At 40.3% G+C, this 13103-nt stretch overlaps 1 protein-coding gene across 2 annotated transcripts in view; it reads left to right on the forward strand.

Moving 5' to 3' along the window:
* The window catches only part of Hs3st1 (heparan sulfate-glucosamine 3-sulfotransferase 1), a 37386-nt gene extending 27528 nt beyond the window's left edge, over positions 1-9858 (forward strand). For both annotated transcript variants that reach the window (XM_036200751.1, XM_036200752.1), the window contains exon 2: positions 1258-9858. In XM_036200751.1, the coding sequence (XP_036056644.1) occupies positions 1364-2299 (936 nt within the window). In that variant the 5' untranslated portion in view covers positions 1258-1363 and the 3' untranslated portion in view covers positions 2300-9858. The remainder of the gene's footprint in view (positions 1-1257) is intronic.
* Positions 9859-13103: the final 3245 nt, after the last annotated feature.

Here is a 13103-nt window from a genome sequence, read left to right on the forward strand (position 1 = left end):
AATGTTTCCTTTCTAATTAGGCACACTTCAGTGTCCTCTGTTATGAAGACTTTGCAACTGTTTAGGCAGATGAGTAAACATCTTTCCATATAATACAATCCTAAACAACCCCAACCTGTCAGTCATCCTGCTGCCTACTGCCCACAGTCAGTGTACACACATTGACCTTTGCCAAATCAGCAAACCATCCCCAAACCAAGTGATTAAACTATAGCCTTTGGTTCTTGCTCATGAGCCAAGGTGGATTTCCTTCCTCCCATCAGACCTGTAGCTGACCAGATCTGTTCTTATTGCAAGGGTGTAGCTTCAAATGTGGATTCAGCATATTGTTATATCTGCCTGTATACCATTGGTTAAACCCAAAGCTGCAAAGCATAGTTCCCATGATGAGGCAGCAGCCAGAGTCTGATGCTGAGTGAAGCATTCATTCATTCATACCTCCACATAGGCTTATCTACCCCATTGGAACAGAACCCCCTGGTGCCTCTGCCAAAGGCTGAAAGGAGGGATATTTCTTCGATGCTTTCTGGAGTCTGAAGGATGTTTCTAGTCCTTTTTTTATACCAAGGAATAGCAAACTATGGCTAATAGGGAAAGCCCTTTTTGGTACATATATATGTCCGGTTAGACATATAGATTATTTCAAGAATAGTATTAATATTGAAGAGGTTTAGAAGATGGTCCTGTGGTTAAGAGCACATAATGTTTTTGCAAAGGACCTGAGTTCACTTCCTAAATTTCACTTCACAACTAACTGCCTGTAACTTCAACCTGGAGGGACTCCTAGGCCTCTTGCCTCTGCTGCTACCTTCACTCATGTTCAAAGACCTGCACACACACACACACACACACACACACACACACACACACACACACACACACACACACACCTAAAACTGAAATAAATCTTAAAACGGAGAGTAATACTTAACACCACATGGTAATTATTTGGCATTCACACTTCTGTGTCCATAAACAAAGTTTTATTGAAACACAGCCACACCCCGGCTCTGTCTATTGTCTCTGGCTTCTTCAGATCTATAAAAGCAGTTGGAATTGGAGTTGCCTTGGAAACCGTATGTTCCACAAAGCCTAAAATATTTACTCTCTAGCCCTTTACAGAAAATGTCTGCCACTCCTATTTTATAGGATAAAGAGAGAGTTTGAGAAAGGTAAGGGCAGGGCTCACGACTATAGATGTTTGTTTGATTACTTCCATGTTTACTTGGAGTTAATAGTTTTTCCTTTCCTTCCTAGTAATTGACAACTGGAGACACTCATGTTCCAGTAATCAAAAGGCATCCCTGCCGCCACTTCATGATCCAGGAGCGTGTGGCCCAGTGAAGTTCCCAAGGTGTACAGCATGACCTTGCTGCTCCTGGGCGTGGTGCTGCTGGTGGCCCAGCCCCAGCTAGTGCTTTCCCATCCAGCTGTTACCGGCCCAGGTCCCAGGCAGCAAGAGCTTCTGCGGAAGGTGGGTACCCTCCTGGAGGACACTCAAGAAGGTGCAGCACCCAATGGTTCCACACAGCAGCTACCACAGACCATAATCATTGGGGTGCGCAAGGGTGGTACCCGAGCATTGCTGGAGATGCTCAGCCTGCACCCAGACGTGGCGGCAGCTGAGAACGAGGTCCATTTCTTTGACTGGGAGGAGCATTACAGCCAAGGCCTAGGCTGGTACCTCACCCAGATGCCCTTCTCCTCTCCGAACCAGCTCACAGTGGAGAAGACACCGGCCTACTTTACTTCGCCCAAAGTGCCTGAGAGAATCCACAGCATGAACCCTGCCATCCGCCTGCTGCTCATCCTGAGGGACCCTTCAGAGCGAGTGCTGTCTGACTACACCCAGGTGTTGTACAACCACCTTCAGAAGCGCAAGCCCTATCCACCCATCGAGGACCTCCTAGTGCGGGACGGCCGGCTCAACATGGACTACAAGGCTCTCAACCGCAGCCTGTACCACGCACACATGCTGAACTGGCTGCGCTTCTTCCCACTGGGTCACATTCACATTGTGGATGGCGACCGCCTCATCAGAGACCCTTTCCCTGAGATCCAGAAGGTCGAAAGGTTCCTAAAGCTGTCACCACAGATCAACGCCTCAAACTTCTACTTTAACAAGACCAAGGGCTTCTACTGTCTACGGGACAGCGGCAAGGACCGCTGCTTACATGAGTCCAAAGGCCGGGCGCACCCCCAAGTGGACCCCAAACTACTGGATAAACTACACGAATATTTTCATGAGCCAAATAAGAAATTCTTCGAGCTCGTGGGCAGAACGTTCGGCTGGCACTGATTTGCCTTCAGTTAGGCTCGGAACTTTTCCTGTTGTAACTTCTGGTGTACATCTGAGGGTGGGGAGGGAAAGAAATTTTAAAAAGGCATTTAAGCTATAATTTATTTGTAAAACCCACAAATGACTTCTGTACAGTATTAGATTCACAGTTGCCATATATAGTAGTTATATTTTTCTACTTGTTAAACGGAGGGCGTTTTGTATTGTTTTTCATGGTTGTTAACATTGTGTATATGTCTCTATAATATGAAGGAACTTAACTATTGCACTGAAAAAAAAAAGATTTTTCTGGAGACGTCTTTTTTTTTTTTTTAAATATAATTAACTTGCCTCCAATTCAAATAGCTCTCTGTTTGCACCCTCCTTGTCAAATCTATATTCTTTTTCTGCTTAAAATTTTTTATGGGCACTATGGTCTTCTATTCTTTTTTAATTTGTTCTTTAATTTTTACTGTCTCCCTGTGGTCATCAGATTAAGTTTTTACTTGCACTTTAAATTTCCTCTTCACGGTGAGTCTCTATTATTTTTGGAAGTGGCAGTTGTACCCATTCTTAAGTTAGACTGCATACGTGTTTAACCCCTGTAAGCCTGCATATGGGTTTAACCCCAGCAGATAGCATATGGGTTTAACCCCTGTAGCCTGCATATGGGTTTAACTCCTATAGTCTGCATATGGGTTTAACCCCTGTTAGCCTGCCTGTAGGTTTTATCTTTGCCAACCTGCATGTAGATTTAACTCATATAAATTTCAAGGGCAGAAGACGGTGCTGAGGAAGGAAACACAGATGGTAACTGGCAAGAGGTTTCCTAAGATCCACTTTTGTCTCAGAGGATATCTGCATATACTTCTGATCCCAGCAATGGGCAAAACCCATAATAAACAAGATTACACCCTTGGATTTCAGAATGATCTTGGGGCTGTAAACTTTGCCTTTTGGAGCAATTGGCCTCTGAAAAACTCCTTAGCAGAGAGAAGGAAACATGCAAGATCCCTTTGTGTGTGTCTGTCCATTCTATAACTTTCATGAGGAGCAGGAGTGAGCCTTTGCTCACTCTGAAATTTGTTTCCTGAAAGATCAATATGCATTTATGATCTTCTCTTTTATACTCATAGACATATAAACATATACACTTCAAAATCAGTTCCAACGTTGAAGTCCTGAATAGGAAAGAAAATTAAAACTCCCAAGGGTTGAGTTAAGATATGAAAAAGTCACAACACAAAACTTGTGTGTGCACCTATACACTTAAATGGGAGTTTCACTTCTCCCTAGAACAGTCACTTAGCCGAGACTGGTCACAAAAGTCAGTTCTAAGCTCCTGGATTGTCATGCATACCTGTCACTCAGCCTTTTACAATTAAACAGACTAGACCATTTCCATAAGAAAGTATCATGTCATTACAGTAGTAGAAGACAGCAGTACAAAACCATTTCCTGACAGTTTGTTAGGAAGAAATGAAACACAAATAGATGTTATTGAGTGTCTTCTCTTTGAGAACTCTCTGAAACTTCCTCCAAGAAAACTCAAGATGAAGGGGTTACTCTGACAAGTTCAGAGAACAGAGAATAGGCCCCTAAGCACGAAGGACTTGCTGAAGGTCACACTATCAGGCTTAGAGCCCAGTGGTAGCCAATGCATGAGTAATCTGTTCCCCATTTATTTCCCTCAACCCTGCTTTATCTGGACTCTAAAGAAATCATTCAAACTCAGAGGCAATGTTTTCCTGACTTGACCTGACATGTCTTTCCTGGTGCCGAAAGTCTTCCGCCCTAAGAGCTGTGTTTGAGCTAGAGGAAGAGCAAAGGGGAAACACAATTTTTCTCAGCAGTCTTCTTAGGGAAATGAATCACCTTGGTTGTTTTGGCAGTCCCTGCCTGACCAACCTTACTCTGGCCCACACCCCATTCCTGGCGAGGCCCTGACAGCAAAGAGGATGCCTTCCTCTGTAGAACCCAATAGGATTGTCATTCAACCACTGTCTCCTCAGAAAGAGGAACAGAACTATTTATAGCAAATTTCTGTAGACTTTGTGATATGCAGGGCGCTTTCCTCTGCAACAGTGTATCTGTGGGTCTTTTATGCCATTTAACCTAAAGAATGAGAAGACCCAGAAAGGTTACATCAGTTTTCCAAAGCTGACCAGGTATATGGTGGCTGAAAGAAAGCTCTAGTGGGAATTCCTGGTGCCCAAGAAGATGCCCAGGTGGAGATGATATAGTTGGAGCCTGGTCTCTTTCAGCCAGCGGTGCTGGTTAGGAATGAGGAAAGTCAGAACTGGCACCAAGGGTAAGCTTAAGCTGTTAGAACTTGTATAACTAATGGCATGGGGTAACACAATATATGTGATTAGCAGATATACATTCAATTAATTGCTTTACTGGGGGGACAGAGTATTGATTTGGGGGATCATATTCCTGCAAACCATCAAGGAAGATGCCAGGAGTTCCAATGAGAGCATATATTCATTCCTTTTTTTTTTAATCTATAAAACTCCAGCCGGTCATCAACACATTCCAAGGAGCAAAAAACCATCACTTCCTATTTTGTGCCAGGTATTTCTACTCATCCAAGCCCTGTTACTTTCAGAGAATGCTGCAATGGACCCATGGCCATTCTTGTCAAAATGCAGTGAGGCCAGAGTCAAACGGTATTTGGTTCTTTCTAACTATGCTGAATGCCAATCCTGTTAACAAAGGCCGTTTCCTAAATGGAGGTGTAGGTTCCTACCCCAGCCAGGTCACAGCCATCTGAGAGTTCTAGAGAAGCTGAAAGTTGCTGAGCCAAGCACCACCTCTGGGGTTGAACTCACACCTCGTTTGTTATTCCAGAGTAAGAATAGCACTGATTTTCCTTCCTCCAGGAATTAGGCAGTGTTCAAATCCTCTTAATATTATGTGACTATCAGTTAAAAGCCTGGCAATTGATTAGTTAAGGAAAAACCATGAGAGGCCTCTGAACTCAAGCTGCCTTGCTTTTTCTACCCTCAGCAGAAGACACATGGAGGGTAGAAGAGGCCAGTGCCCGAGATGTCTGTTGCTTAGAGATGAGGAGACAAAGGTCATTATATTCATTAGAATGACCTTTTTCTTGAGTTCCTATTATGTAGCAAGTGTGGTGTTAATTCTTCAAGAATATAAAATGAAAAGCTATAGGAAATAATAGTCATGAACTGTAAAGGGTATTAATAAGAGGAAAGAAGTACTAAGAAGGCAAGCGAAGTGGCCTTGAGTTGTGTACAGGCTGGACAGGACAATATGTTCCATAGTTTGGCATTAATTCAGCCACATCCCCAGAAGGAATCAACTAGCCCATATTAAGAGGATGAATGAAGAATGAAAATGAGGTATGAAGTTTCCTCATTGCCAATCCTTTGCTTTAATTTTTTAGAAGAAAAAAAGGAATATTACCTCAAGGTTGCACTAGAGCTATGACCAAAGCCACTTAATTCAAAGGTCACCAAGACCCTGTTCTTTCGTAGCAAGGCTTTGTGGAGGAATTGCCCTGGAGCCAGAAAATGAAAGCCATTGATGTTACCAAAGGGAAACATCCTGCATAAGGACATGTCTTGAATCAGTAAGTGGTGATGAGGGCTCGAAAGGAGGTAGGAGAAGCACAGGAAAAGTCTTGTCTAACAAGTGTGTAGCTTGGATTAAACACATTAAACCACAAATATGTTATCAGTCAAGTATAGCCTTGGAAGATGGTTTCAAGACGAAGGTGCTGAAAGACTCACAGCCCTCCATATGTCTTTGACTCCTGTGCAAGTTTATTGATTACATAAGAATAATCATCATTATTACATACCCACTATGTGCTTGGTATCTTAAATACATTGACTCAAACCTATATATAAACTCTGAGAGATAGGAAACAGTGCCTTGGTTCACAAAGGAAGAAACTCAAGATCAGAAATTAAAGGGTTTTTCTGTAATGACAGAGAAAGTTATTTACTTCATTTGCATGTTTTTTCTAGTGTCTTGAATTTGGTCAATTTCCATCCATCCCATCATGAGTAAAGGGAAGAAGTAATGCCTAGATCACTATCAAGAGGCAACATCTAACACAGAGGTTATAGGGTATGAGGTTGGACACAGGAGGATCTGGAAAAGTCACCTCCTATAGAACTACACATATAGGATGTCCTAAGGTGTGTTGCAACTGGCAGAAGTTAAAAGAAAAAAATCACTGAGCATGAGATAAAGGGCTGACCCAGTATCCCCCAATAGCACTGAATAAGCAGAGGACCCTTAGCCCATCATCTCATTCGGTTGCTTGATTGAAGTACACTCACATAAGAAGTAGCCCTGGATCTTCAGGTCACACTTGTGCCAAGGTAGCTCCATTTTCCTCAAATTCTACAGTTAGGTAAAAAGAAAGAAAAAGCAAGTATAGTCAGGAGACCTGGGTGTAAATCCAATTTTGGCCATGTGGCCTTCAGCTCAAGTTCTCAGAGCCTTAATTTCTTTTGTTTTTTTGGTAAAAATGGGCTGATACTTCACTCAGTATTGGGGAAAAGTCAATGAGATGAACTGCCAAGACCATCAAGTTGGTGCACATATATGGCTTCACTGTGAACAGGGTTTAGGGATTTAGGAGACAGACAGGAACTGATTTTAAAGTAGTCAGCAAAACCTCACTGCCTTTGTTCATTCACCCACTGCCTAGCTATGTGACTATAGGCATTGCTGTTAGTGGCCCAGGCAGATCCTATTTTCCAAAGCTTCTCCATCTTCCATCTCCCATAAAGGCAGACTACTAACAGATATACAAAAATGTGTTCCTGAAGTTTTATCTTAGCAAAAGTCATGTCCCCTAGAGATGGCTGCACCCCCTTCTTGCTGGGAGCAAGTCACTAACGTTTGACTGATGTGGTAAGCAGGTAGGGGGACTGGGTGGTGAGGGGAACTGCTCAGCTTCTTTGCCTCTGCACAGTTGACTTCGTAGTACAATGCTGCCATATTTCCTCCTGAAATCAGCCTATATCCAGACTTCTAAAATAATGTGCTTGTTTGTTTCTTCCCATACTTTTCTGCTCCTCTCATTATGGTCATTTTTCTTTGTCACCCTACCATCAGTAAATGAATTCCAGCTCAACTTTTGCTTCTAGGACACTTAGCATCAGATAGTTAAATGTGCATTTATGTCTTGTTCTATGTGTATAATAGAGTTAATGCAACCAACTTATAGAAATCATTTCTCCAGTTAAATAAGGAGTGGGAAACAAGTCTGTTTTATTGGCTAGCACATAGAAGGATTAAACACAACAGATGAAGTTGTTACCAAGTAACCCTTTTCCTTGGATTATGAGACTATAATTAAAATACTGTCAATGCAGCTAGGCATGTTGTCACATGCCTAAAATCCAGCACTTGTGAGTTTGAGGCAAGAGAATCACTAGTTCAAAGCCAGCAGGAGCTACATAGGGAGACCCCAGAACAGGAAAGAAGAAAAAGTGTCCATACATCATTAAAAAAACTTTAGGTTCCAGTTCATAAAATTTTGCTGATAAAACTGCACTGTTCTGATTTATTTCTGTACAATATTTTTATTCATTTGGAATGTTCCTCTCAGGGTCAGTACAAGGGTGAGTCTTCCTCTTGACTGAAACCTTGTGGTACTTAGCATTGTGCCTGCCTAGGTAAAAGGTAGAAAGAATGCACTTGTTTGTTGATTGGATGATGAATCTTATCTAGTTGTCAATCTAATGTGAAAATTCTATCTATCACATCCCAGCCACACAGTGTGGCCTCCCTTTGGGAGTCCTTTATTTGGTCCAGGAACTGCTAGGCACTTAACAATATGGTGTTTTATTCAGTTCTCAAGAAACCCTGGGGAAATAAGCAAACCAAGTTCTATGTGTTTGCTTATTAATATATCGCCAGCAAATAGTACAATACTTGGTGTTGGAGTTGCAAATGTTTATTAACTAAACAAATCCTCTTGTTGCCCAGCCTTCTTCTACTCTGTTATACTCTGCTGCCTCTTGAATATTCAACTAGTTGATAATTCAGTATTCTCCTAGGTAACCCATTATGTCTTCAAACCGACTATTGACATTCATATTTCCTGGACTTAAGTTCTCTAGCTTCAGCCCATGGATCCATGAATGAATATTCCTTAAATCCCAAATACCTGGATTTAGAGTTTAATGTTTATTAATTTATGCATTTTCTTATTCACTTGTTGGGTAAGTGAGTATGCAATGTTATAGTTCATATTTGGAGGTCAGAAGACAACTTGTGGGAGTCAGCTCTCTCCTTCTCTCATGTGGGTTCTGGGGATCGAACTCAGATCCTCATGCTTGGGGGCAATTTCCTCAGCCCAAATTTAGAGATTTAGAGCAGCCTTGTTCATAGCTATGTGAACTCCAACAAATTCCTTAATTTCTCTGAATTTCCAGCAGGAGAAATAATGCCTTGCCCAAAATATCTATGCATAATATATGAATAATAGACAATTGAACACTTTTGAAGTAATAATTCCATAGTCATTAGGTAAGTAAATATTTCAGTATTCATGTCATCTGACAAGCCTTTGTTACCATTAATCTTGTTTATGCACGAGGAAACCAGAGGACAATGATAGCATTCTCCTAGATTCCTGTCTACTAAAAAAGAGCCAGAACTCTCTCTGGGTAGTCTCTAGTATGTGTGGCCTCCAGAACTCTCCTCTGGGCAGTCACTAACCCACTTGATCTCCAGAACTCTCCCCTGGGTGGTCTCTTGGCCTCCAGAAATCTCCCCTTGGTGATCACTAGCACACTTGATCTCCAGAACACTTCCCAGGTGGTCTTTTGGCCTCCAAAACTCTTTCCTGGGTAGTCTCTAGCACACATGGCCTCCAGAACTCTCCCCTGGGTACTCTCCAGCACACTTGATCTCCAGGCCACACTCAGTTTCAAAGAAGAAGAAAGATTCTTGGCCAGTGGCAAAAGTAAGTGCTAAGAAGTCAAAGAAAGAGGTGAGGAGCTCAGGACAAACACCTCCTGAAAGTTGCTTGCAGAAGGAATTCTAAAATGGTCCCATGATACACACCCACTTTGGTGTATATATCTTGTTTAGTAACTTCCCCTCACATCTGAGTAACATTTGAAAAGATGTGCAATTTATTATTTTAATCAGGTTGATCTGTATGGAAAAGGCAATGGTATGTTATTTAATAGGCCAGTTCAAAAAGAGCGAGAGGAGATAAAGGATGGAAAGACAGATACTCCTGGCTTTGTCTGTTATGTATGATAGGACTCTGAGTAATGGCAAAATAAAGGACTATTGTGAATAGTAGTAGCTAAGAGTATTTCTAGAAACATCCAGCAGGAATGTTTGCAAAAATCTCATTTTTCCAACAAAGGTGGGCAGGGAACAAGATAGTGATTAGAAAATGATCTGGCTGTAACGTTTTGTTCTGGGGAGAACCCCCCAGGGCAGACTTGGGCTCCTGAGTCACCTACATTGAGCTAATACATGTATGTTGGTTTAACCTGCTGGTATCTAATAATGTGCTTGCCTTTATGCCAATACAAAGACTTGAGTCCATTTTTTTTTTTTTTTTTAGTCCACTCAAATGGCTTGTGCTCCCTTTTTTTGTTTGTTTTTTGTTTTTTGTTTTTTTTTCTGTATCCTTCTTCAAAACAAACAAAACCCATGGGTTTTTTGTTGTTATTATTACCAAATAAATACATGTACATTGTATAATAACCAGAGTCTTCATTTATGAGCACTCAGAAATGATTATTTGCCAACATTTGTGTTTATGTTCTTCCAAATTATTTTCATCCTGAAATCCACACCACCATGCTTCGTATCTACATGCTTTTGATCTTATCACTTGCTACCTAGTAAAGGCCTGTGGCTCCCTACACTGCCTATGGAAGCTCCTATCTCATCCATGTCTCTACATAGAGCAGGAGCTCAGCTAGAAATTTCCAGTTAAAGTTGTGCTCCTTGGAATCAAGGGAGTATCACTCAGACCTGGGTATTCACCTCTCTGTAACAACATACCCCAGCATTGCTGGGTCAGTGACATATGGATAATTTCATAGACCTTGGAGGTTAACTGGGCAAGTCTGACCTGGCAGAGCCTTAAGTATAATCAGATGTTGCCTATGAAATAAAACACTGGAGGGTTGACCTGGATGAATATCCAATATGATGTCTTAAATCACATCTCTGAATCCTAAGTTGGGATAAATGTAGCACCATCCTCTCTCCCAACTCTATCTCCCTTTCTTCTTGCCTCTTCTCATATTGCTCACTTGGGGGTGTTCATAGCATGACAGCGCTAGGATAATAGGTAGATATTTCATTTGGTTGTCTTATTCTAGAGGGTTCTAAATGAGAAAGCAAAAGTTATCAGAAAATAAAGTGAAAGTGTGGTCACATTCTGCTGTTCCAAAAATACTAGCTGGGAAATTCCTGTAGGAAAGGACCACATAAGGGGCTAAATAATAGGAGGTGTAGTTAATGGGGGTCCACTTATGGAGACTATCTTCTTATCTGCCTACTATATATTCTTTAATAATAAAATGGATAAGCACACTTGCTTAATGGATCATTGGCCATACTTTAAGGGGGATTAATATAGGTTTTAGCTTTTATGATACCAAAGTCCATTATACTAATGCATGTTATTGTAAGTCCTTGTGCCTCCTACGTAATTTCAGCTATTTTGACCTCAGTTGTTTGACTCTTTTCAACCCAATTCTTTGATGATATTGATGTTGATTAAGTGATTTTTACATAAATCCATTCACAACACAAGTAGAATGCAGGATTGTTGCTGTGCTGCTTCTTCTGAATTTTGCTGTGTGATTCTATTGAACCATTTAAAGAACAGACACACTTAAAACAAATTACAGGTTGAAAGCCACTCAGGAAACTGTGCTATATGGAAGCACACAATCTGGCAGACCTACCACACCTCTTAGACAATTTGTCAAACACTAAAAAGTGTTGCTGAGACTTTTAACACTGGCTATTAAAAGCTATATATGGCATTCAAAAACGAATGCATGGCAGGTTCTATTTTCAGCTTCCCAATTTGGAAGTTCTATCTTTAGCACCAATTTACATTTTTTGCACAATTAAAGACTACCTAATTCTGATTTGCTCTTCAAGTATACAATTCATCTGTAATTTACATTTTGTCTTTAATTTATCTGTTAATCTCCTCAGAAACAAATGATCACAAAAAAATCCTAGGTTTTAAATGTTGGCATAATGACTTAAAATCTGAGTGATACTAGGAAAGCTGTACTAAGCATTTCCGAGGGTCAGTCTGCTGGTATGTTAAATGGGGACTAGAAATGACTATAGCCCTTAAAGCCTATGAGCATATCTAGGCACACAGGTACACCCAATATTTAAACATTTAATAATCTTTTAATATGGAAACTTTCAAATGGTCTTTAAGTAGAAATTTAAAACTAGTAATACAACATTCCTTCAGCCATAACTGAAACACTCTAAACACCAACATTAATACATCTAAATTTTGATTTTTTAAATGCACTGTGCTTATAAATATGAATATTCACAGATATTGAACTGAGGTTCTGGATAGTTGTGATATAATCAGAAAATACATACTGTATTTTGGTCTCACCTCATTCTTAATTAACAGTTTCTAAACTGTTGGATTTCCTACATATTAAGAATAATAAAGGAGATATATTGGTTATTCATAACAAATCATATTTTAGTGTATATTAATGAAAAGCCTTTGCACTGGACATTGGTAGGATGGAAGACAGTTGCAGGAGGGGCCAGCCTTGCTTGTCACTAGAAGTTTTGAATTTCCTCCCATTACCCTGCCTTTGGTCTTCTAGGGTACAGACAGCAGGCAATGAAGGCTGAATTATAATCTATGTTCAGCAATTTAATTAACTGAGCCTACTAAGCAAAACTTTTATAGCATTCACAAAAATTGACCCAAACAAACAGAATCTAGAGAGGCCCTGGGCTCATGGAGATGTGGAAGCCACGGGTGGGACTTGCTGAAATTATATGGAAATTTCTTGACCCTTATGTCATTACTTTCTTTGCCTGTTCCCGAACTGTATCCTTTGTAATCATCTGTTAACTAAATGAGGAAGCTATGAAAGTCTATTAGCTGTTCTAGAAAATGATGAAATCCAAAGAGAAGGTTTAAGAACATTTAATTCGTAGCAAATGAGTTAGAAATGCAATGGGCTATATTGATGTTCATTGCCATCTGCAACAGGGATGGATTTATGGAACTCAGATCTTTACCTGTGTACTCAGAGGTATTTCAGGAGATTGTTAGAATTAAAATAAATACCAGGACACCCAGGTAGCATCTGCCAACAACTGTAGAATTGCTTGTTGTGAGAAAACGTCCATATATTTAATGACCAACAGAAAAGAAACAGTGGGTAAGTTGTTTCAGAATATAGACAAATACATTTTGTTTTTACTGTGCTATCAACAAAGGCAATTTTTAGAGCCAACTATCTGAACAATGAAGGTCATTTTGTTTCCATGCAATATTCAAATAGTGAAAGTAAGAGTAGGATATTCTGTTTTTTCTCCAACTGATACAGATAAGACATTTTCTTTTTAAGTACTTCAACTAAGCCATTTGGAAATTTATTTTTATCCCTTTGGAAAGTAGGGATAAAGTAGGTTGTTAACCATTCCACAAACATAAACTGCTTTTTTTATTTTAGCAGTTTATTTTTTAATCTTGCCACAGTTATTCCTTGAAAATTAAGCTATTTTCTCCTATAAATGTACAGTGATATATTTAATTTTCTTTTCCCTCCCTTGGGAGGGAGAATGACAA

Source organism: Onychomys torridus, chromosome 10 (assembly GCF_903995425.1).
Source record: "Onychomys torridus chromosome 10, mOncTor1.1, whole genome shotgun sequence".
NCBI classification, from domain to species: Eukaryota; Metazoa; Chordata; class Mammalia; order Rodentia; family Cricetidae; genus Onychomys; species Onychomys torridus.